Source organism: Armigeres subalbatus, chromosome 3, assembly GCF_024139115.2.
Source record: "Armigeres subalbatus isolate Guangzhou_Male chromosome 3, GZ_Asu_2, whole genome shotgun sequence".
NCBI lineage: Eukaryota > Metazoa > Arthropoda > Insecta > Diptera > Culicidae > Armigeres > Armigeres subalbatus.
In genome coordinates this window covers 206,050,546-206,072,654 of record NC_085141.1, presented here as the reverse complement: position 1 = coordinate 206,072,654, position 22,109 = coordinate 206,050,546, and the positions used below count along the sequence as shown (strand labels likewise).

At 38.3% G+C, this 22,109-nt stretch overlaps 1 protein-coding gene and 1 long non-coding RNA gene across 2 annotated transcripts; one reads left to right on the top strand and one right to left on the bottom strand.

Annotated features, from left to right (window-relative positions):
- Positions 1-419: 419 nt before the first annotated feature.
- LOC134227447 (transketolase-like protein 2) lies at positions 420-20,918 on the bottom strand. The gene is made up of 4 exons (XM_062708950.1): positions 20,656-20,918; positions 1,061-2,432; positions 776-1,002; positions 420-709 (listed from the first exon to the last, which is right to left on the bottom strand). The coding sequence occupies exons 1-4, from the start codon at positions 20,760-20,762 to the stop codon at positions 532-534; spliced, it is 1,884 nt and encodes a 627-aa protein (XP_062564934.1). The 5' UTR covers positions 20,763-20,918; the 3' UTR covers positions 420-531.
- Positions 16,861-17,581, top strand: LOC134227448 (uncharacterized). The gene is made up of 3 exons (XR_009983675.1): positions 16,861-16,945; positions 17,023-17,318; positions 17,378-17,581. It is a non-coding gene; the product is annotated as an uncharacterized LOC134227448 (long non-coding RNA).
- Positions 20,919-22,109: the final 1,191 nt, after the last annotated feature.

Here is a 22,109-nt window from a genome sequence, read left to right as displayed (position 1 = left end):
ATAAAACAAGATATTTTTTAAAGAGAAGGTCGTTTCCACAAGTCTATTGGCTGGAATTTCGTATATCAATATATTGTAGGAAAAGTTTGAGATTATTCCTCTACATACAAGTGACTACTTAGGATGCAAATCTAGACAAATCAAACGTCTATAAAAGGATTCCACAAAAAGCCATTCAAGAAAAACAAAATAAATGTTGATATACTTCGATGATAATTTTATTGTAAAATATTTTGTACGAAAAGCAAAAACAGTATATAAAGTCATAAGAAGTAAACGTACCAATTCTCAATCGGAAACATATGAAAAGGAAACTTTATGCTTATAATATGTGATTCAACTTACCCACTAAGGAACATAAGGCAAAACTTAAGGAATGGTAGCGTACCATAAGATTCAGGGTAGGGAATGTGGAGATGTGCCCATCTTTTTAACGGCAACATTTGAAAATTGATAAACAAGTTTTTCTGGCAAAGCCACAATAGGCTGGATATGCGCAACAGTCGGTGGCTCTTGAAGAGTTCAACAGTTTTACAATTTGAGAATATCGTTGACAGCAGCAACGATGCAACGGGCGGAAATGCCGAACATGTCGATGAGAACAGTTGGCGGTCCCGAGCGTGGTACCTTATCAACTCCCAAATGTTTGACGACCACGTTACGCTGGTCAGCGACGGCCGAAAGTACAGCCTCACCAATGCCACCTTGCCTGTAAGTTTAAAAGTGCATATTAGCTTCTACGTTTATGTATGCCGGCCAACTGATGGGAACTTACTTGTAGTGATCTTCAACAACAACGATGCGTCCTCCACACTGGGCAGCGTTCTTGACAATTGCTGCCTTGTCGATAGGTTTGATGGTAAACAAATCCAACACTCGAGCATGTACGCCGGATTTTTCCAGCTCAGTGGCTGCATTCAAAGCTTCGTATAGAGTCACTCCAGCTCCGATCAACAGAACTGTATCATTCGCAGACTGTTTCACTACCTTAGCTTTGCCAATCTGTGTAAAGAAGTATTTTTCGTTAAATATCGATAAGCATTCATATGCCAATTCTTACCTGGAATGGCTCGTTGTTTTCGTACAGTACCGCAGTGTTCGGTCTAGAAGTACGAATGAAACACACTCCCTTAGTGTTGGCAGCTAACTCAACGGCACGCTCGGTACTAACGGCATCTGAAGGATAAAACACGGTACTGCCAGGAATTGTGCGGAACATGGCAATATCTTCTAGACCCATTTGACTGGGTCCGTCCTCTCCAATGCTAACACCGCAATGGGATCCAACAAAGTTGACGTTCGTCTGAGAGATAGCTCCCATTCGAATCTGATCGAAAGCTCGCGTAAAGAAAGTGGCAAAAGTGGACACAAACGCAATCGAACGGTCACGACAAGCGGCTCCGATAGCCACACCAACTAAGTTTTGCTCAGCAATGAAGCACTCGATGAACCGTTCTGGGAAAGCTTTGCGCAACTTGTCCGAGTAAGTTGAATTCTTTGTGTCACCATCCAAAGCAATAACACGATCGTTGTTCATCGCAATCTTTGCCAGGGCTGTTCCATAAGCCAAACGAGTAGCAACAGATTCCCCGAGTTTATAAGCCGGAGGAGTAGCAAGTTGTACATTGCTGATATTAACCTTCTTAGCTCCCTCCTTTTGTGGCGAGGGAGGAGCAATCTGCAGAGGACCACCGTTGCGAATCAATGTCTGCAGATGTTCAATCACCCCGTTGGCGCACTCACCAAGAGGCTTTCCATGCCAGTTTTCCAAATCCTCGATGTTGGGGAAGTGTTTACCCTTAAAAGTTTTGGCGATGACAGCAGTTGGGCGATCCTTGGTAACGGAAGCTTCGTAGAACGCTTTGCACAGTTCCTCTACATCGTGGCCATCGACTACGATTGCATTGAAACCGAAAGCATCCAAACGCTTGCGATACACTTCCATTTGATGCTGCAGTGATGTTGGTTCCGATTGTCCAAGGCGGTTAACGTCGAAGATTACACACAAATTATCCAGCTTGTAATAACCAGCGAAATGCAGCGATTCCCAAATGGAGCCTTCAGCGGATTCTCCATCTCCAACCAACACATAGGTTCTGTAATCCGCCTTGTCGATGTTCTTGCCAATGTAGGACATACCGCAGGCAACGGCCACTCCTTGGCCCAGAGAACCGGTACCGACATCGACAAAGTTCAAACGAGGCGTTGGGTGACCCTCCAGATCGGAATCAATTTTTCGCAGATTCGACAAATCACTGACCGGAAAGAGGCCAGCCTCCGCCCATGCGGCGTACAGGATAGGTGCAGCGTGACCCTTCGAAAGAATGAACCGATCCGAAGAGGCATCGCGGGGGGCTGATATTTTGTAGCGCATCGTGTTGAAAAACAACACCGACATGATTTCGGCAATCGACGCACATGACGTAGGATGGCTGAAATAGACAATAAACGAAAGCTGATAAGTATAGTGTTAACAAAATTGACTCGACTTATAAAAAATGATAATGTATAATCATTGCGTATGGCACGTTATGTGATCGACCACTTGGAACGGGTATCGGTGAGTTGATAGCAAGAAGAATTGTATAGCAACAACTGAAGACAGGCCTTCATCTAAATTGTTAGACATGTGTAAAGGTGAAGAAAAGGTAAAGCAAAACCATTATGTAAAAGATATTTTAGTTACCAGATAAGATGGTCGCTTCGGTTCCCTTTTTTTCTGCTGTCCGAAACATGTGTGGTACCTAACTGTCAAATCGTATGTATTTTTCCTTCATTGACATTTAGATCCCCTATCCTCGTCAGCAAAAGATATTCCGGACAGCGACGACAGCGACAATGTTTATCTTGTAACTAAAATATCTTTTCATTCTGCCCCTTCAATGCGATTAGTTATCTTTGCAAACGTAAATAACTAAGCAGTGATTTGCCTTTCGCAGCAGAAGTGATAAGCAAGACATCTTATTCTTCTTCCTATTGGCATTACATCCCCACACTGGGACAGAGCCACCTCACAGCTTAGTGTTCATTAAGCACTTCCACAGTTATTAACTGCGAGGTTTCTAAGCCTAGTTACCATTTTTGCATTCGTATATCATAAGGCTAACACGATGATACTTTTATGCCCAGGAAAGTCGAGACAATTTCCAATCCGAAAACAGTCTAGCCCGGTACCGGGAATCAAACCCAGCCACCCTCAGCATGGTCTTGCTTTGTAGCCGCGCATCTTACCGCACGGCTAAGGAGGGCCCACCAAGATACATAAATAGCGGGATATGTTTATGACTTCGTGCGTGAGTGCAAATTTAGGGTGAACTGTTTTTTCCAGGACCTGATAACCGACGATGCATACCAAAGTTTCGTTTTTTTGCATTTAATACATGCGCTCAGTATACGAAAAAGGTAAAAATAAAAATAATAAACGTACACAAGGAAGACAACAACAATGAAGTATTTCACTGGACTAGAGATGGTCGGGCTTCACATTTTGCAAATCCACTAGATAGGGTAACTGCTCCTGGACTTCATCTCATAGCTTCGATATTGGTGGAGGAGGAGCATGAACCACGAGTTGCATGAGCTGCTGGGAGAACCATCCATCGTTCACACCGCGAAAATCGGACGACTGCGGTGGGCCGGGTACGTAGCCAGAATGTCGGACAGTAACCCGGTTAAAATGGTTCTCGACAACGATCCGACGGGCAAAAGAAGGCGAGGTGCACAGCGGGCAAGGTGGAAGATGACTTGCGGACCCTCCGTAGACTGCGTGGTGGTCGACGTGTAGCCATGGACCGAGCCGAATGGAGAAGACTCTTATATACCGCACAGGCCACTTCGGCCTTAGTCTGAATAAATAAATAATATAAATGAGAGGATATTCGTTGCAAGATTTAGAACACATGTTCGAAACCTTACTATTTATAATCCAATGTTATACGCCAACCGATGCTACCTGTCTGCAAGTCAAAGAGTACTTCTACAGCCAACTCAATCCCGTCGAGGATAGAATTCCGAAGGGTGATATCAAGATCTGTATGGGCAACTTCAATACGAAGATCGGTTTCGACAACTCGAACCATGAGCGCATCATGGAACGCCATGGTCTTAGAGAAATGAAATGAGCGCATACGAAGAGCTGTTGTTCGCAGATTTCGGTGGTAATACCGGTTCACAAGGTCACGTGTCTGGATCTCCCGTGACGGCTTTACATAAAATCAAATCGACTCCATCTGCATGATCCGAATATCATCGGCGAAATACGCCTACGCATAGCGCGAAGAGAGAGTTGGATGACGGTTCAACACACACTGATTGCTGCCAAGATGTCACGGTGAAACGGTCATTCATTGAAGAACTGGACAAGGATGTTAACGATCATTCAGTAATTTGCGTTCGATCATTTAGTAGTTTGTCAATAGCACAGTCCAGAAGCTGCATATCAAAATATGTTATATGGTGGACTTCTAGTGCGAAGGTTTTCCTACAACTCTGCCTTATGGTTCGTTGTTTGAATTCCACTAGTAACGCAGTTATAGTTATAGTTTCAGTAACTTAGACTAAATGATAACAAAATTTCAATCATTTAGTTTAAGTTACTGCAACTAGCGCTCTAACTCCGTTATTAGTTGAATTTTAATAACGAACTATTAGGCAAAGTTGTAGAAAAACCTTCGCACTAGAAGTCCACCATACAACTTATTTTGATATTCAATGGACAGACTTCATCGCCAGCCAGAAATCGACGGCATCGCTTATTTCGTAATATCTGCAAACTTTTTTTTGCCGGATCTCAGCAAAATGGTCAACTTTTATCAAGATTCACACAGACGTGCTTCAGCAAACATGTGTTTTGCCGAGATTTCTGTCAAAGTAGCTGAAAACCAGCAAATAATTTGCTGAAAATCAGCTAACAAACATCATTTTTGCCGGAATTTCAGTTCATTATTTTGCTGGCGCACGGCTGTGCGGATTTTTGCCGAGCTGCAGAAATAAAAACTAAGTGTGTGGTATCTTCGTGAAGGTGCCCAAAAAGGGTGACCTGACTGTAAGCGATAACTGGCGAGTCATTATGTTGCTGTGTACCGTGTTCAAAGTTCTATGTGAAGTTATATCCTAGCCTGGATTAAAAAAAAAGATCGATCCGACTCTCCGGCGGCAGCATGCCGGATGATCCTGTGTGGACAATATTATCACGCTCCGTATAATTCTGGAACAAGTCAATGAATTCCAAGAGTCTCTTCACTTGGTATTCATTGACTACGATAAAGCTTTCAACTATCTCAATCACCAGAATATGTGGGGCGCCCTGAGACGCAAAGGGGGTACCTGAGAAAATCATCGCCCTCATCGAGGCACAGTACGAGGACTTCACATGTAGAGTGCCCCTGCCCCACAATGGGCCCTTGTTCGATTCTATCCGGATCGTAGATGGTGTATATTTTGGTAGGTGCGATTGACCGCGGGCTGCTATGGCAGCTTATAGCCATACACAGAAAAAATAAAGAACCTAAAAAAAAAGTTTAAAGAACTCAACTTTGAGTACGAAGTTCAAATTTTTAACTCAATATTAGGTAGTTTTCTCACTCCCTCTCATGAAGTGAGTAGCGTAGTGGACGGTGCAAAAATACTAACAATATTAATTTTGTACGCAGAACAAAAGGTGTAGTTAAGAACGAAAGGTGTATTTTAAGGCAACCCCCATTCTGTTTAGAATCGAACGTGTTTTTGAAAGAAACTGTTTTTGTTTTATTCTAATTGTTTCTTTTTTATTCTCGCCTAGTGTGGTAGACATTGCACTTGCTCCCTGTCTTCGCTGGATTTCTGGAAATTTAGACAACATTTCTGCAACGTTGGCGGTAATTATTTGTACCTGCTCTTTTCGTTCCGAGTCAGGAAGCGAAAAGCAGAAAACTTAGGCTATACGGCCATACTAATAACGGACGATTACTGGGTTTACGACAGAAGCCACAGAGGAATCATTACCGGTATCATCCCGACGATGGTGAGTGGAAGCGGAAACGCTGGACCTAGTTTGGAAGGATAGGGTGAGTCATTTAAAATATATCAAGCATAATTTTTCATAACGACGTATGTAACAAAAGTAAACAAAACGAGGTTTTTAATATAACGTGACAATCACACGCGGCTTTATATAATACGCATCGATTTTACTGATTTCAGATCTTAAAATTCTTTAATTCAATCTTTTTACGAATCGACGTATGTGAAAAATCTATTTTTGAAGTCTCACTGTTACATACGTCGCTTTAACTTATGGGAACTAAGAGCGACCTATGTACCAAAAAAAGCAAAACAAAACAAAACTGCAGTTGCGTCAATCGTGCACTATGGAAAACCGACCAATGTACACCGACGTGCGTGCAGCATACCGGTGTATGAATAATTTTATCGTTTTTCACAGTGAATTTCAATGAACTGAGATTTGATGTGAAGCACGCTTATTACGTGTCATGTAATGACGCATGCCAGCGGAAAAAAGTATTGAAAAAAGATTTAGTTTTAAAACAATTTTAGAAAAAGTTTTGCCAACTTTCTGCAAAGGATTTCTCGAATCCTCATACGTCGTTATGAAAAATTATGCTTGATATATTCTATTATTCCAGATTAACAATGCCAAATTACTTTCTTTTGTTTATTAATTTTTACCCATTAAATTTAATAACAATTACTTATTGTGTTATATTTAAAAGTGATTTGGATACGTACAATGTAGATATCTTTTATCACCACGATTGAATCTTCCCGCCACTTCATTTACGCATTGGGTAGAGCGCTTGGAGTTATTTTTTTTTTTGCAAATTAGATTGACGAGAATGATCTCTAAATCTCACTTTATAACTTTGAGTGGTTCTTTCCTTTACTTCGAGCTGCGGAAATTATTTCCCACCGGAGATTTACTTGCAGTTTGTTGGTCGTTATGGTTGAGAAGCTAAAAGCAAAGTTGGACAAAACGGCATCTAGTGTATGCCAAAGAATAAATTTCAATCAGCGTTTTCAAGATTTGGACGAACCCGTTGAGGATTTTTACTGGCTTTAAAAATTCATTCGGAGCGTTGTGCTTACGGCGAATTTAAAGATACTGCTATCAGAGTTAGGTTGGCAACAGGTTTGAGAGATGTAGCTTTGAAACAACGTATTTTAAGTTATCCAGACCGAACTCCCAGTAAACCTTTTTTTCCCGAGATTTCTGTCTAAGTTGCCGAAAATCAGCTAACAAACGTCATTTTTGCCGGGATATCAGTTTTCCATTTTGCTGGCGCACGGCTGTGCGGATTTTTGCCGAGCTGCAGAAATAAAAACTGTGTGTAAATTTTTCTCTAACTTCTGACATGGAAAATGAAGCCCATAAATATCCCATTGATATATCCCGTTTTGCAATTGCGTTTGTCCCGTTTTATTACCGAAATGATCTGGTCAGCCTATTTACGGTACTGGATATGAAACATGGGTTTCATCAAGTCAATGTTTCTGAAGAGACAATTCCGTTCACCTCTTTTGTTACTCCGAGTGGGCAGTACGAGTATGTTAAAATGCCGTTTGGGTCGCGGAATGCAACAGCAGTGTTCCAGCGATTTATTAACAGAGTGCTTGAGCCATTTTTGAAAGAAGGATCCGTTACGGTATATTTGGATGATGTTACGTTGGCGACAAACACTATTGATGAACACATACACCTATTGAGCCGGGTTATGCGACGTCTGGCAGAGTATAGACTTGAAATCAAATTCAAGAAGTGTTTATTTTGTTACACTCAAATCGAGCTGTTTGGTTTTACAGTCAATACGAATGGAATTCGCCCTAATAATACTCATTTAGAGGCTATTAAGGGCTTGCCATACCCGTCCGATACCAAAGAAGTGAGCAAATGCCTTGGTCTGTTCTCATATTTCCGTCGTCCGTTTTTACTGTCCTGATAGAGAAACCGAGTTGCATTGTGATGCTAGCTCCGAAGGTTTCGGTGGAGTATTGTTGCAAAAACAGGCAGATGGGAAGTGGCATTCAGATGCATATTTCTCGCGCCGTACAAGTGCCGCAGAATCACGCTACCATAGTTTCGAATTGGAAACTGTGGCAATTATCTACTCTCTCCGTAAGTTCCGCATATATTTTGAAGGCATCATTCAGAATAATAACTGACTGTAATTCTTTAACTATGACTCTAAATCGAAAGAGTCTCAATGCGAGGATAGCTCGATGGGCTTTGGAATTGGAGAACTACCACTACACGATCCCTAGAGATGTCGTAAACACTCGATTAATCGATTAGTAACTAATCGACTACTTTCGATTCTTGGCGATTATTGAATCGATTCACCGTTGAGTAGTAATCGATTTGAAATTAATCGATTATCACATAGATGAATCGATTAAACGAAGTAATCGACATCTAAGCGTTGTCGTAAAATCCCGATTAATCGATTAGTAACTAATCGATTACTCTTGATTTATGTCGATTATTGAATCGATTAATCGTTGGGAAGTAATCGATTCAAAATTAATCGATTATCACAACGATTAATCCAAGTAATCGATTAATTTGCGACATCTCTAGATCCAACACCAAAGTGGTAAACTGATGACTCATGTCGATGCTTCAAGCCGTTATCCCATTGCTTCCGTTCAAACTTATGAAAATGCTGACCAAATAATGTCAGCTGTAAGTCCAGATGATGTCTTCTTTCAGTTGCAGGCAATTACCTTGAAAGCAGATTTTTGTACAGACAAATTATATCAACGTTTGTTATAATGTTGATATGAAGGTATCAACCTCTGTTTTAATTGTGTTACGGCTAGAGGTATTTTTGATATAATTTTTGTTATTTTAACAACTAATCAGCAAAATTTATAACATATTTTGTTAAAATATTTTTCTGAAATAAATAACTCCCCTTGTTATAATTTTGTTATGCATCATTGATCGGGGAGTGTGCGGGACAAAGTCGAACGCTACTACACTTAGATGCAATAGACATACGATATCAATTTGAGTGAAGGACTACCGACGGCATCAGAACAGGTCTACTATGAAAGGCCGAAAGCAAAAAAAGGCCGAATGCACAAAAGGCCAAAAGCACATAAGGCCGAATGACCTCGGCAAATTTGCTCAGATTATTCTGTCTTTTTTATTCAAACACCTAATACAATTTAGAATATTCGGATTATTTTGTGATTAGTTGACAAAAGTCAGTTTCTTTTAAATTTGGAGAAAATGAAATACACTTGGGAACCGTGAGCTATAAAGCTTTCAGCTAAAACATAATAATTAGAAAACTCGATTTGTTGAGCTTCTGAAGTCGCAACTAGACCTGTGCGCCGCCGCGCCGCGCCGCCGCCGCCGGTGGTTTTACTCACGCCGCCGCCGCCGGCGATTTTGGGTCGGCGCGCCACTGATCATAATTTTGCCACGCCGATGACTAATCGCAATAAAAAAATTTAATTAACTTGAGTCGAGTCGAGTAAAATGAGAGACACTGAAGATGGCCTTACAGAGACGAAATACGTATTTGTAAGACAATACAACGTGGTGGAATTGATTGGAATAGTACTAAACTCGTGTTATGATTGTTGTTGTTTTAAGTTAGTTGTTAGAATGTTGTTGAGGTAGAACTCGTCAGAATTCAATTTCAAATCTACGTCAAGTGATGGTCTCTCTAAGACAGTGTGGTGACAAACATTGGATAATGAATTGGTTGGTTGATTAGATGTGAATTTGAATTAGGCTGTATCTAGTAGATTTAATCTACTATGGGCCAATTTCTTCACCTCCGGTTTACACTTAAGCGGTGCTTACCCATACGCTTAAACATGGTTTAAGGCCTAAGCGGAGGTGAAGGAATCGACCCTAAGTAGAATAATACAAAAAATGTTGAAATGGTCTTTGGAATTCGTCTATACCAAAGCCTCATTCAGTCGGGCACTTAAATCTGTAGGAAGTGTTGTCCTATACTCTGTGTAAAAAAATCTGCTCTTTGATTTTACTCCATGCAAACGATTTTACAATCTTAACTAAGTAAGTGCAACTAATAAAAAGCTATTTGAATTTTCTTAATGTCCATCGTTTAGATGGAGTAAAATCAAAGAGCAGAATTTCTTGCACAGAGTGTAAGACAACACTGCCTGTAGGTGACTCGCAAATTATGTTTGTTGTGGCACATAAGCTTTTGTTAAGGCTTAAATACATCCCCAAAGCGCCAAAACCACTTGGTATATTTCCTAGTACATTCCTCCAGATATTCCTCCGTAAAGTTTCAATAAAAAAAACCTTAGAAAATTACTTTATGTATTCTTCCGGAAATGTCTTACAAAATTTCTCCGAAAATTCTTTCAGAAATTCCATTACGGATTTCTTCAGAAAATCCTTCACGAATTTCTTCAGGAAATTCCTTATGGAATGCATACAAAAAATTGTTTCAGTAATTTCTACGAAAATGTTGTTAAGAATTCCTTAGGAGAATCGTTAAGGAATTCCTTCGGAAGTTTCTTTAGCGATTCCTCCGGATATTTCTTAATAAATTTCTCAAGAAATTCCATTTGGAGTTTCTTCAAAAACTGTTTAGGAACTCTTCAATTTACCTCCTCATGAATTTCTTCGGCAGTTATTCTATGAATTCCTCCAATAAATTCTTCCAGAGATTGCATAAGGTATTTCTTCCTAATTTTCTTAAGGAATTGCTTCAGAACTTCTTCCAGCAATTCCTTTAAAATATTTTCAGAGAATTCTTCCAGAACTTCCTGCAGGATTACAGGCTTGTAAAATATCACCTGTATGTCATTTGACTAATTTGTTCATAACTTTCTTCGTAAGCCAAATTTACTTCAAAATTTTAGATGCACGCATAACGCTTGAGTAGTGCTATATTTTTGTCGAAAGGTATATTACTCTAAATATAACATCTGAGGCTAGAGAGTGAAATCTCTCCAAAATGTCACGTGTCATTTGACATATTGTCATTTGAATGATATTTTGCCTCTCACGCCCCAGATTACAAATTTACAGCAATTACTTGTTAGACAAAGTTGTAGCCACATATAAGCGCTATAAGTTCGTCATACTTGATAGTTAATAGCTAACTACTGAAAAAAGTTCTGGAAAAAATATGAAAAAGAATGCAAATGACATTTTACAACACTGTGCAGGAATTCCATCGAAAATGCCTTCATGGGTTCTTTACGAAATTCTTTTAGTAATACCTTCAGATTTTTTCTGTGTTGGTTGTTTAATTTATTTGTTTTATTTCCAAAAATTCAATTAGCAACCGAAACTATTGCATTATCTAATTAATTTTCAATGGATATCCTGGAAGAAACTTATGAAGAAATCCCTGATGCAATATCCAAAGGAATTATTGGTGGAGTTTTTTTTAGATTATTCAACGAAATTTTTCAATCAACCACGTTTTCAGCAATTCAGATATACAAATCCATTTTCAAATCTATTGTAAAAACTTAAAATTTTTAAACCTTACAAAATCCAACTCAATATCAATTAAAAATTCAAAACGAAATCAAATTCAATCCTCTGTCCATAGCTCCTGAAACCAAATCTCGCAGCCAATTAATTTAATTTCTGTTTTATTTGATTCCTCCTAGAGGTGTGTGCCACCGCCACCGGCACTTGCATAGGCGCGCCACTCTTTAAAATCTGTCACGCATCTGAATTATAATTCTTCATGCCGGTTCAAATTTGTAGAAAACCCAAGAATTTTCAGAATTTCGGAAAATTTCGAGTTGAAATTCCGAGAACGTCAAGTCTACATTCCAAAAAGTTTGTCGTAGAAATTCCGTAGAATTTCCCGATTGATAACCTTCAAAGTATCCAGGTAGACGCCAAAGGACTCTCCGTGATAATTCCGATATTTTTCTTGAAAATTCCATTCCGTTGAAATCTCATGAATTTTTTCTAAATTCCAAAATTTTTCCCTTTAAAATGTCGAGTAATTTTCCGTGAAAATTTTGAATTATTTCCCGTTGTAACCATGCTAAAGGTTTCCTACGATATTTTGACATTTCTCTTGCAAAGTAGGAGCGATTTCCTGAAGAAATTGAAAAAAAATCCTATGGACATTCCAAAGAGTTTTCCAGATAATTTTCGGTGAAAATTATGGAGGATTTCAGTTGAATTTGTGGTGAATTTATCGTAAAAAAATAGAATAAATTTTCATGAAAATTACAAATGCTTTCTTACAAGAATAGCAATAATTTTTTTGTGAAAACTCAAAGAGTTTTTGGTGGGAAATTCCAATAAAGTTTTCAACAATTTATTTTTCCATCGAAAATTCCAAAGAATTTTCATTAGAACTGCCGAAGAAATTGCCGTTAAATTTCGAAGAATTTCGCTTATACGTATGTCCAAAGAATTCCTCGCGAAAGTTCCCAGAATTTCAGAAATTGAGAAAAATTTCCCGGGGACTTCCCAGAAAATCTTCAGTGCAAATTCTGAAGAATTTCTCACGGAAATTTCGGAGAATTCCCTTTACAAGTTCCAAAGAATGTCTTTTGGAAATTCCAAAGACTTCTTCTTGGATATTCCAAAATGCTTCCTTTGTAAATTCTTAAAAAAAAATTTCGAAGTGCGACATAATTCCTAGTGTAAATTCTAGAGAATCACTTGTAGTTTCTAAAGAAGTTCCTGCCGAAAATCAAATGAGTGGAAATTATGAAATTTTTTCGAAATTTTTAATAGAATACTTTGGAGAATTTTCCTGCTCAACACAGAAGAATTTGCTTCTGAAATCATGATATTTTTAAGCCGTAGTTCAGATTATTACTTCAGTGAAATCTATAAGAGATTCAAGAGATTATTTCGGTAAAATCTTGCAAAAAAACGGAAAAATCGAAAAAAAATCTAACAAGTGAACTTTCGCACAAAGCTGCTGTATGAAATGTTTTACGAAAAAAATAAAATAAAAAAGTCTACGTAGACTTTTCGTATACCCCCGCCCCCCTTCGTAGACTGACGTAGGCTTTTTTGAACCTCTTCCCCCTCAAGAGTCTACGTGGTTTATTGACAACCCCTCAAGGAATTTCTGAAGGTATATTTGAAGGAATTTCCGGAGGAATTCTCAAAGGAATTTATGAAGAAATATCTAATAGAATTTCAGAGGAAATGCCTACTGGTATTTCTGAAGTAGTTCCTAGATTTCTCCAGGATTTTTTTTGTAATTCTCCAAAAAATCCTATGGAGATTCGTCCAGGAATTCCCTCGGATATTACCTCAAGAAGTTCTACAAAAACTCCTCCGAAAACGAAATCCAGAAAGTCTTTCGAAAATTCTCTCAGCTATATTCTGAAATTTCTCTCAGGAATTAGTTCGGAAAAAGTTCCTTCAGAAATTTGTTTAAGAAAACCTTGGGAAATCGTTAAGGTGTTTTCCAGAAAATTCCTCAAGAAATTCTTCTAAGAACTCTTTTGGAATTCCTTGAAAAGTTCTAGGACGAAATTTCCTTAAGAAATCCCGAACAAGTTCCTGAAGGAATATTCGTAGAAGTCCCTGAAGGTTTTTTTCAAAGTAGCTGCTGAAGAAACTTCTGACAGTCTTAGATATCTCCGAAAATTCCTTTGGACATTCCGTCAAGACTTCGTTCAGAAATTCGGATATACCTTCTGAAAATCCTTCTTTTTGAAATATCTACAGAGAATGTTTTAGGAGTTCCTTAGGAAATTGTTTCAAAATTCCAAAAAAAATCTCTAAAAACTCCTTCAGAAATTTATTAACGGATTACTTCGGAAATTTCTGTCAGCTTCGGAATTTTGCTTTGGATTTTCTTTGAAAATCAAATTGATATTCCTTCGGAATTCCTTAGAAAGTTCCTTGACAATAATTGTTCCAGAAATTCCCATAGGAATTCTTCCAAAACTACTTTAAGCAATTTAATATAGAATTTCTCAGGGTAATTCCTCCAGAAAATTCTTTTGCAACTTCATGAAGCTACAGACACTGACAAAACTAGCTCTGTACACATCGTTGATTCGTCCAGTCCATGAATCATGGACCTTAAAAGATACAGATTATAAAATTCTCAAAGTGTTTGAGTTGAAAATACTGTGCTCAATACTTGGCAGCGTGGTGGAAAATGGTAAATGGAGCAGACGAATGAATGAACCACGAGTTAAACCAAGTATACAAAAATGCAGACATAGGCAGGTTGATAAAATAAGGCAGATTACAGTGGGTTGGACATGTAGTGCGTATGCAGGAAGAGAGACCAGCAAAAGAACTTGCAGAGAACCTGGAACATGATGTTGGCTCTGTGGTGTGCAATCGAGGAAGATGCGGAAGCAGCCGCTGATGCATTTTGGAAATACTGTTAGGAATTCCTTCGAAATGTCTATGGGGATTTGCTCAAAATTTTCTTAAAAGGTTCCTACTACACTTTCCACACTACTTCAGGAATTTTCTCGGAAAGTCCTTTAGAAAATTCTCTTGGGAATTCCATCAGAAAAAAGTTCATTCTTTAATAAATTTCCGAATGAATATATTTTATGTTTTACTAAAGGAATTTCCCAAAGAGAACTTGAATGGATTATTCTTTCTTAAATACAAATATTCTGCAGACATTGTCATAGGATTTTACGAAGGAATTCCTAATGAAATTTACTGAGAAATGCCTGTAGGAATTAAAAAAAATATAATTTCCTCCAGAAATTCTTTCAGAAACTCCACCAAATGCTTTGTTGGCATATTTAGGCAAATTTCAGGAAAATATTAGATTTTTTTGGAAACTTAGTTATTTTAAGATCAAAACGACTGAAGTGCATCTAAATCCTAAATTTGAAATAACTTTTGAAAAAAGTTATTACCAATTTGCTCTATGACACCGAAATTATTGTTAAAATTTGATTAATCAAAATCAAAGAGTAACAAAATAGCGGTAATTCAAATGACATTTTGAAATCAGGTATTGATTAGTATCGCCGGCAATTGACTATTTTGAATGTGCTGTTTGATGATCGGCAAACGCAGAATATTGCAATTTTAATCCACTGAAGTCGGTTTTTATAAGGGCGATGCCTACCGTGTGAATCAAACCCCGTTATCCAAAAGTCCACGGTAAAATTGATTTTTTCAGCCATTGATTTTTTCATCCACGCCGGTTCACGCCGCCGCCGCCGCCGCCGATAAAAGTCAACGGCGCGCCGCCGTGACGCCGCCGCCGCCGGGGCAAAAGTGACCACCACGCCGCCGCCGCCGATGATATGACCGGCGCACAGGTCTAGTCGCAACTAGATCGTGAGTAGTGCGCACCATTAGCACAGCCATGCGTCATGATGCGCACTCGAGTTTTCAAAGGCACACCACTGAAATATAAAAAATGACAGTTGTGCGCTATTTCTTCCGTATCGAGTGTCCTTAAGTGTGTTAATAATGCGTCCCAACATATTTTATTTTCAAATGTATTTATACAAAATGACACCATGTAGCAAAATTGCAGCTTCAAAATACTTAACGGCTGTTTCATAGAGTTTTTAGGCATAGCGCATTGCCTTAGGTGAACGGTATAAGGGCACAGCACGGTATAACCAGAGTCTATTATATAGAGTTGCGCAAAGAGGATCTTCTTACACTTATTCTGAATGATCTTCTTGTTATTGTGTTTGCAACTTTCATTTTTGTTCAACCCCTAAAGTGACTTCACGGGAGTGTTCACTGCTAAAGCTTTTTAATTTGATAACCAAGTCACCCACAGAGTGCAAACACGTGAGTTTCTTGTTGCTACTTTATTTGGGGGTGTATTGAAGTTTTTTTTAAGCTGTTTCTAGAACAAATCTAATACATTTCAATTCATGCGTTTTAATTCGCCATAATAATCATTAGGCGATAACAATACTTCCGCCTTACCAACAAGCATTTGTTTACTTTGCTCGATAGGTAGACGGTTTGACAGTTCAATAGGTAGATTTGGCTTCACTCTTTGCGTAACTCTATAGATAGTGGAATATATAGATGAGCGAAGATAAATCCTCTGTCTCCAAACGAACTGTCAAACGTGTCTCCAAACGAGCATGACGTCACGATTTCAATGGAAACGTTAAGGGCTGTGACGTCATACGCGCGTGTGCACGGGCAAAAAAATCGACTCAGCCATGCTTTCGCTCATCTATAGATTCTACTATCTATACGTAACTCTATATATAATACACTGTGAACTCGACATTACCCATTAATGTGGTAAAAACACCGACAAACCGACGTGCCTTCCCATATACAGTTCTTTAAATTTCTTGGCAATTACTCTCCTTTCATTACCTAGCTCCATCTGTGCGATGGTTTACACAACAGCTCTCACAAATGTGCGGGCAAATTTGGTCATGCACTCTTTAATTTATTTCACCAGCTTCCACGTAATAATCAATATTCGATATTATAAATATCAAGAGTTTTATGATAGGATTCGTTAGTCAAATGAAAAACATTCGATTTTCAAAAATGTGTGTAATGATCGTAAAGACTTAAATGTCGATTTAAGCATCGAAAAAAAATTTCTATTGCTAGGTTATTTTTATCTTCATCGCTGTGTAGATTGTTTGAAACGTGCATATAATGTTTACGTTGACCAGTTGGTGGATTGCGCGCATTTTGCTTTTTCTTTTTCTTGACTTTTTCTATCCAAAGAACGTTAAAGTCAGTAATGACAGAACGAGTTACTACACTCGGAGTAAAACGATTGTAATTTTTTTTGCCAATTTTGGAATCAGAGAGGCCCGTCGGTTTGTCGGTGGTAAAAATACACATTATTTGATGACATATGGAGTTGTCAAAATAATGGTTATTTTTTAATTTCTTGTTATGAGTAAATTATGCCCATTTTACACCTCCGAATATTTACCCATTAATGGGTGAAAATTTAGTTGACGCGCAATGAAAACGTTACGCACTTGATGTGGAAGCGCAGCGAAAATTTGTTTGTGGGAATTAAACTAAAAGGTAAGTTTTATTCATATTCCTTTTGATAATTTATATTCAGTAAATTGTGAATCCTTTCAAATTGTGTTATTGAACAGGAAATAAATTGGCCTTCATCGTGATAGCGCTGCAGTATTTGGTGAAGACTTCCGAATGGAGAATGCGAAGCTAATGTCACCAGGGATATGCTGGTTGCTCAAGTGATATCTCTTGCATCATCAAATGTCCGGCTGCTATCGAAGCGGAATCAGCTTCTCCCGAGCGGGATCTGCGTCAGAGCTTCTTCTAAAATGAACTGCACTCGTGAGCGACGGTTCGAGGCCTTTTCGGACACTCGGGTGGTGTTAAGGATCAGGTAGTTTTGCAGAAGCAGCTCGGAAGTCATCTCGAAAGGGTAAGCCTCAAATAAATTTGTAAAAATATGTTCTGTTTTGATTTCGGATTCAATTTCAGCTGCGATTAGATCCTGCTTACTGGACTCGCCCGATTCGATATGCTACTTTCTCACTAGGGCGAGGCACCTCAGAGGAAGACAAGGAACATGGCAAGGCGTTCGCAGGATTCGCAGTAATACGCATATGTATACTATTGAATATAATGTTTGTGTATCGGTCACCCGCTGTAGTGCTCTAAAGAAAACAAATGACAAATAATGAACATTATAATAAATTAGATTTTCTTCATTGATTTCGAGAGTTTTACTTTACTACTATTATTTATACCAAACTTCCTCTTCCAATTACTAAGCATGAAAATTGAATTTAAAATGCATAATTTTTACCCATTCCACAATTTTTGAAAATCGCGTAATGGGTAAAAAATACTCCTGGTTTTGACGTTTATGCGGTTTACTCATTAATGAGTTGAACTATTTTACTTCATAATGGGTACTTTTTTACCCATTAAAGAGTACTTTGGTGGCACAGTGTAGACTCTGGGTATAACGTTGGACAACGAAACCAAAGATAACCATTAGCTACTATAGATAGTGGAATATATAGATGAGCGAAGATAAATCCTCTGTCTCCAAACGAACTGTCAAACGTGTCTCCAAACGAGCATGACGTCACGATTTCAATGGAAACGTTAAGGGCTGTGACGTCATACGCGCGTGTGCACGGGCAAAAAAATCGACTCAGCCATGCTTTCGCTCATCTATAGATTCTACTATCTATATTAGCTACTGCTCTTAAAATGGATTTCTAGGTGGATCCATCCCCGTGTAGCAACAATGTGCTCTATCTTAATGTAGTCTACTTTATGTTTGACGAAATAAATAAATTGAAATATCTCATCTACAAAAGTCAAACAAAATATCTAGCAGAAACGTAAACAATCATCAACTTTGTTCGGAAAATGTCACAAAAGTTCAGGAACTCTTGTGAAATACCTACCAACTAATCCGCACTTCGTGATTTTTCCCCTAGATAACAAAGCTGTGAATGTGATATGCACAAACTCTTACATTCGCCATATCAAGATGATATGCGTTTATATGGTGCATGAGAAGAAGTTCGTTTTTTGAGTGATCATATTATAGCCTTTCGGTACAACATTGTTGTGCAAGAAAGGGAAACAAATGGGCGGGAAAGGATACGGGTATTTTTTTCAACTCTTCTCAAAAAATCTAAAAGCAATTTAATTAAAAACGAATAGCAGTACGGTGTTGAGCTTTACTCTATGATAAACACATGATTTAAATTTTACTTGATTCCGTGTTTTTCGCCTCATATCAGGTTACGATAAACTTATTTACATTACTTGCTATAATTGAGATATATAGCCCTCGTTTATCGTCGTTTACTATTGATTGAGTTTGAGAGCGAAATCGGCAATCCTTGATTTAAATTGAAATATAAATTTAAAAAAAAATGTTGCCAAACCAAAAAAAATAAACACCTGGATGATACAGTAGGTATGGGTAAGAAACCAACCTTTGCTTTTGATTCATTGATTATGAACCACCCCTTTAATAAACCTCCGCCAATTTGATACATGAGCCATGGGCGAATGCATTTGTCAAGCTGTACTACGACAATCAAAAATATGATTTACTGTAAGATTGTAAGCAAGATTAAGGCTTTAGTGCATTCAATGTCGAACATATAGTCAACACTATCACGTTAGGATTAATTCACTATATATGATGTTTGAACTTGCTCAAACTTATTGGATTCTAAATTACTTTTAGGCTATCTTGATGATACGTTCACATGTTATCCACTTCACAATTTAAACATAGCATCAGAATAGCACTGATCGTATTCAAATCGAATTTAACATGTTTGTAAAAATTACTAAAACCCTAAGTAAAATGAAGAAATTAAAGTAAAAAATAGAAACAGATAGGTATATGTTGATAATGACAAGGCTCAAAAAGTTACATGTCGAAAAAATTGTTTTCGTGATTTTTCCTAAAATTAGAGTTCATCACTGAAATGACCAAAAAGACATAAATCATTGATCTTTCATCTGGTGTAGAAAATCTGTATCGCAGATTCCGTACTTATGTCAATACTTGTCGAGTTGAGCCCAAACCAGCCGGTTAGGGTCCGTCACGCAGCAAAAGTAAAAGTGAACGACTTCGATTACATCATAGAGCAAAGCCGTTCGTCGATCGTAACTCCAATCCAATTTCAATCGCGCCTTGTAAATAATTCTCCACAGACTCGTCCGTTCGACCTACCTTTGACCTCTAGCTGTAGCAACTTTAGTAGTCGTACACTACACTAAATATAATGAGGAATGGAGAACCGTTTTTCTTTGCTCTCGGTACCTACGAGCGGTTCTAACCTTTGGAAGAGACGATGTATAAAAAAAAAACAGCACTGATAGGAGAAGCCTACATCAGTTAGGTAAATACTTTCGTTCGACGCTTACTACAGTAGCGTGCGTATTCCATGTAGGATGGGAGAGAATCATCTACTATTTTAGAGAATTATCAAAAATATATATACTTTAATTTATTAGCAAAACTACATCCTATCTACAAACAGCTTATCATTGCTGTCACGAGGGAACCACTAACGAACTCTTGGGAACAGTGTTGTACACTTGTTGGCTCAGGCAACGAAAGCCTTCAATAAATAACTGAATATTAATTAGAAAGGTTAGCAAGTTTATTTGAAAACGTAATGCAATTAGTATCGAAATACATGAACTTACCCAGATATTAGTTGGGTAGTGGTTTGAAAAGCCATTGCAAAGTGAATAAAATTATGAATTATGTAATAAATGGAAGCTATGCATTCCTGGAAAAAAAGCATTTATGTACGTAGAATATCACTTATGCCACGCTAGAATATTTATCTTATTCCTTCAGAATTCAGAAAATAAAAACATTCTTTCCTTCATTTGTGCGGAGATCTGAACACACCCACGTTTGTGATCTTTACAGTCGCCGGCCGGTAGTATGAAATACGTAGGTACTAAATATTATTATTGTACACACTTCATTATCTACAACTCATTGTGGCAATGGCAAACAATGCATAAGACCGGTCATCGGAGCTGACACTCTGCCCTGAGAGCCACGATGAAGGGCACCTCATTTCTTTTTTAATTTACCACATTCGCCGGTAACCGGTGTTTTCTTTTCCGTATTCCTGGATTCTTCCTGACGGAAGACTCGCACACCACATTGGGCTCCGGAAGCTCTCACCACATCGAACTATAATCCATGTGGTCCAAACTTGACGACAACATTATTGGTTCGCTATCTGGCCACTTACCCGGATTTGGATGCCTGAGTCGAGGTAATCGAGTGAATACGCAGTTTATGGGCGATGTCTTTCAGCTCTTGGATGGTCTTCGATTCAGGCTTGTGATAGGTAGGCATTTTGTGCTGCAAAATTTCTTCTTATTGCACAAACACAGGAATGTAAAACAAGATTATCAACTCTCACAGAGCACTGGTTGTGTAAAAATGAAAAGAAACCGCACTTCACAGTCGCGTATGACTTTCGCAAAGATTGACTAACGACTGATTGATTTTCTTGTAAACTCAAACTCTGCAACACTCACTCAGCACTCAGCTTCAGCTCATCTTGCTCTTCATCGACTCGGTGTCGGTCGTGTCCAGGGAGGCCAGATGATATTTTCAAATGTCTTCACAGTCTTTTAAAAATGTCTTCAAATGTCTTCAATAATAGAATTACGATTATTATCAGCGAGAAACTTCAAAATCCAATTGGTTTGTAAATTTAATCATCTCCTTGTTTATGTATGTGTATAACGAGTATCCCCTGAATTTTTTACTGAGTATTTGGTTAAAATTCCACCGGATTTTTTAACTAAATTTCTACGTGTGATTCTTCCAAATTTCTTTTTAAAGAATACCCTGTAGAGATTCAAAACTTATTGTGTAATACTTGAAGAAATATTCAGAGCATTTTCGGAATTAACTTCCGGATAAAATTGTGGAGCGATTTCCGGATAAATTCCTGATGGAGTTTCTTTCTACTTTTACTAATTTCTTCTGGATGTTGCTTGATAAAGAAATTTCCCAAGGAATTCCTGTTGGAACATCCAAAGGACTTACTGAAGCATAACTTCCGGAGATATTGGAGGATTTTTAGGAGGAACTTGAGAAGGAATTCTTGTAGAAAATTCAGGATGAAATCCGGAGGTTTTTTTTCGAGGTTTTTTTTGACTTTATTTGAGTGCTTTTTCTTAATTGTTAGAGTCCATCACTGAAAAATTCCGAAGGGACTTCCTGGAGGAATTCCAGAAGGATTTCCCGATGAATTTCTGAAGGATAATACTGAAAGAATTTTTGGTGGTATTCCTGAAGAAACTTCCAAAAGAATTCTTGCAGGATACCAGCTTTCCACGCTCGGTAATGGCGGCTTGTCGGAGGGTAAAAATCAATCGGTCACTGTACTTTTTGACACTAGCTGGAGGAAAACTGATCGACGAAAAGGCCTTTTTTTCTCTTTCCCTCATCCAGGAACGCCAGTGAGCTTTCCTCCAGCTAGTGTCAAAAAGTACAGTGACTGATTGATTTTTACACTCCGACAAGCCGCCATTACCGAACGTGGAAAGCTGGATTGTTCTGGATGAATTCCTGGATGAGTATCTTGAGGTATTACTGGTATCCAGCTTTCCACGCTCGGTAATGGCGGCTTGTCGGTGTGTAAAAATAAATCGGTCACTGTACTTTTTGAAACTAGCTGGAGAAAAACTC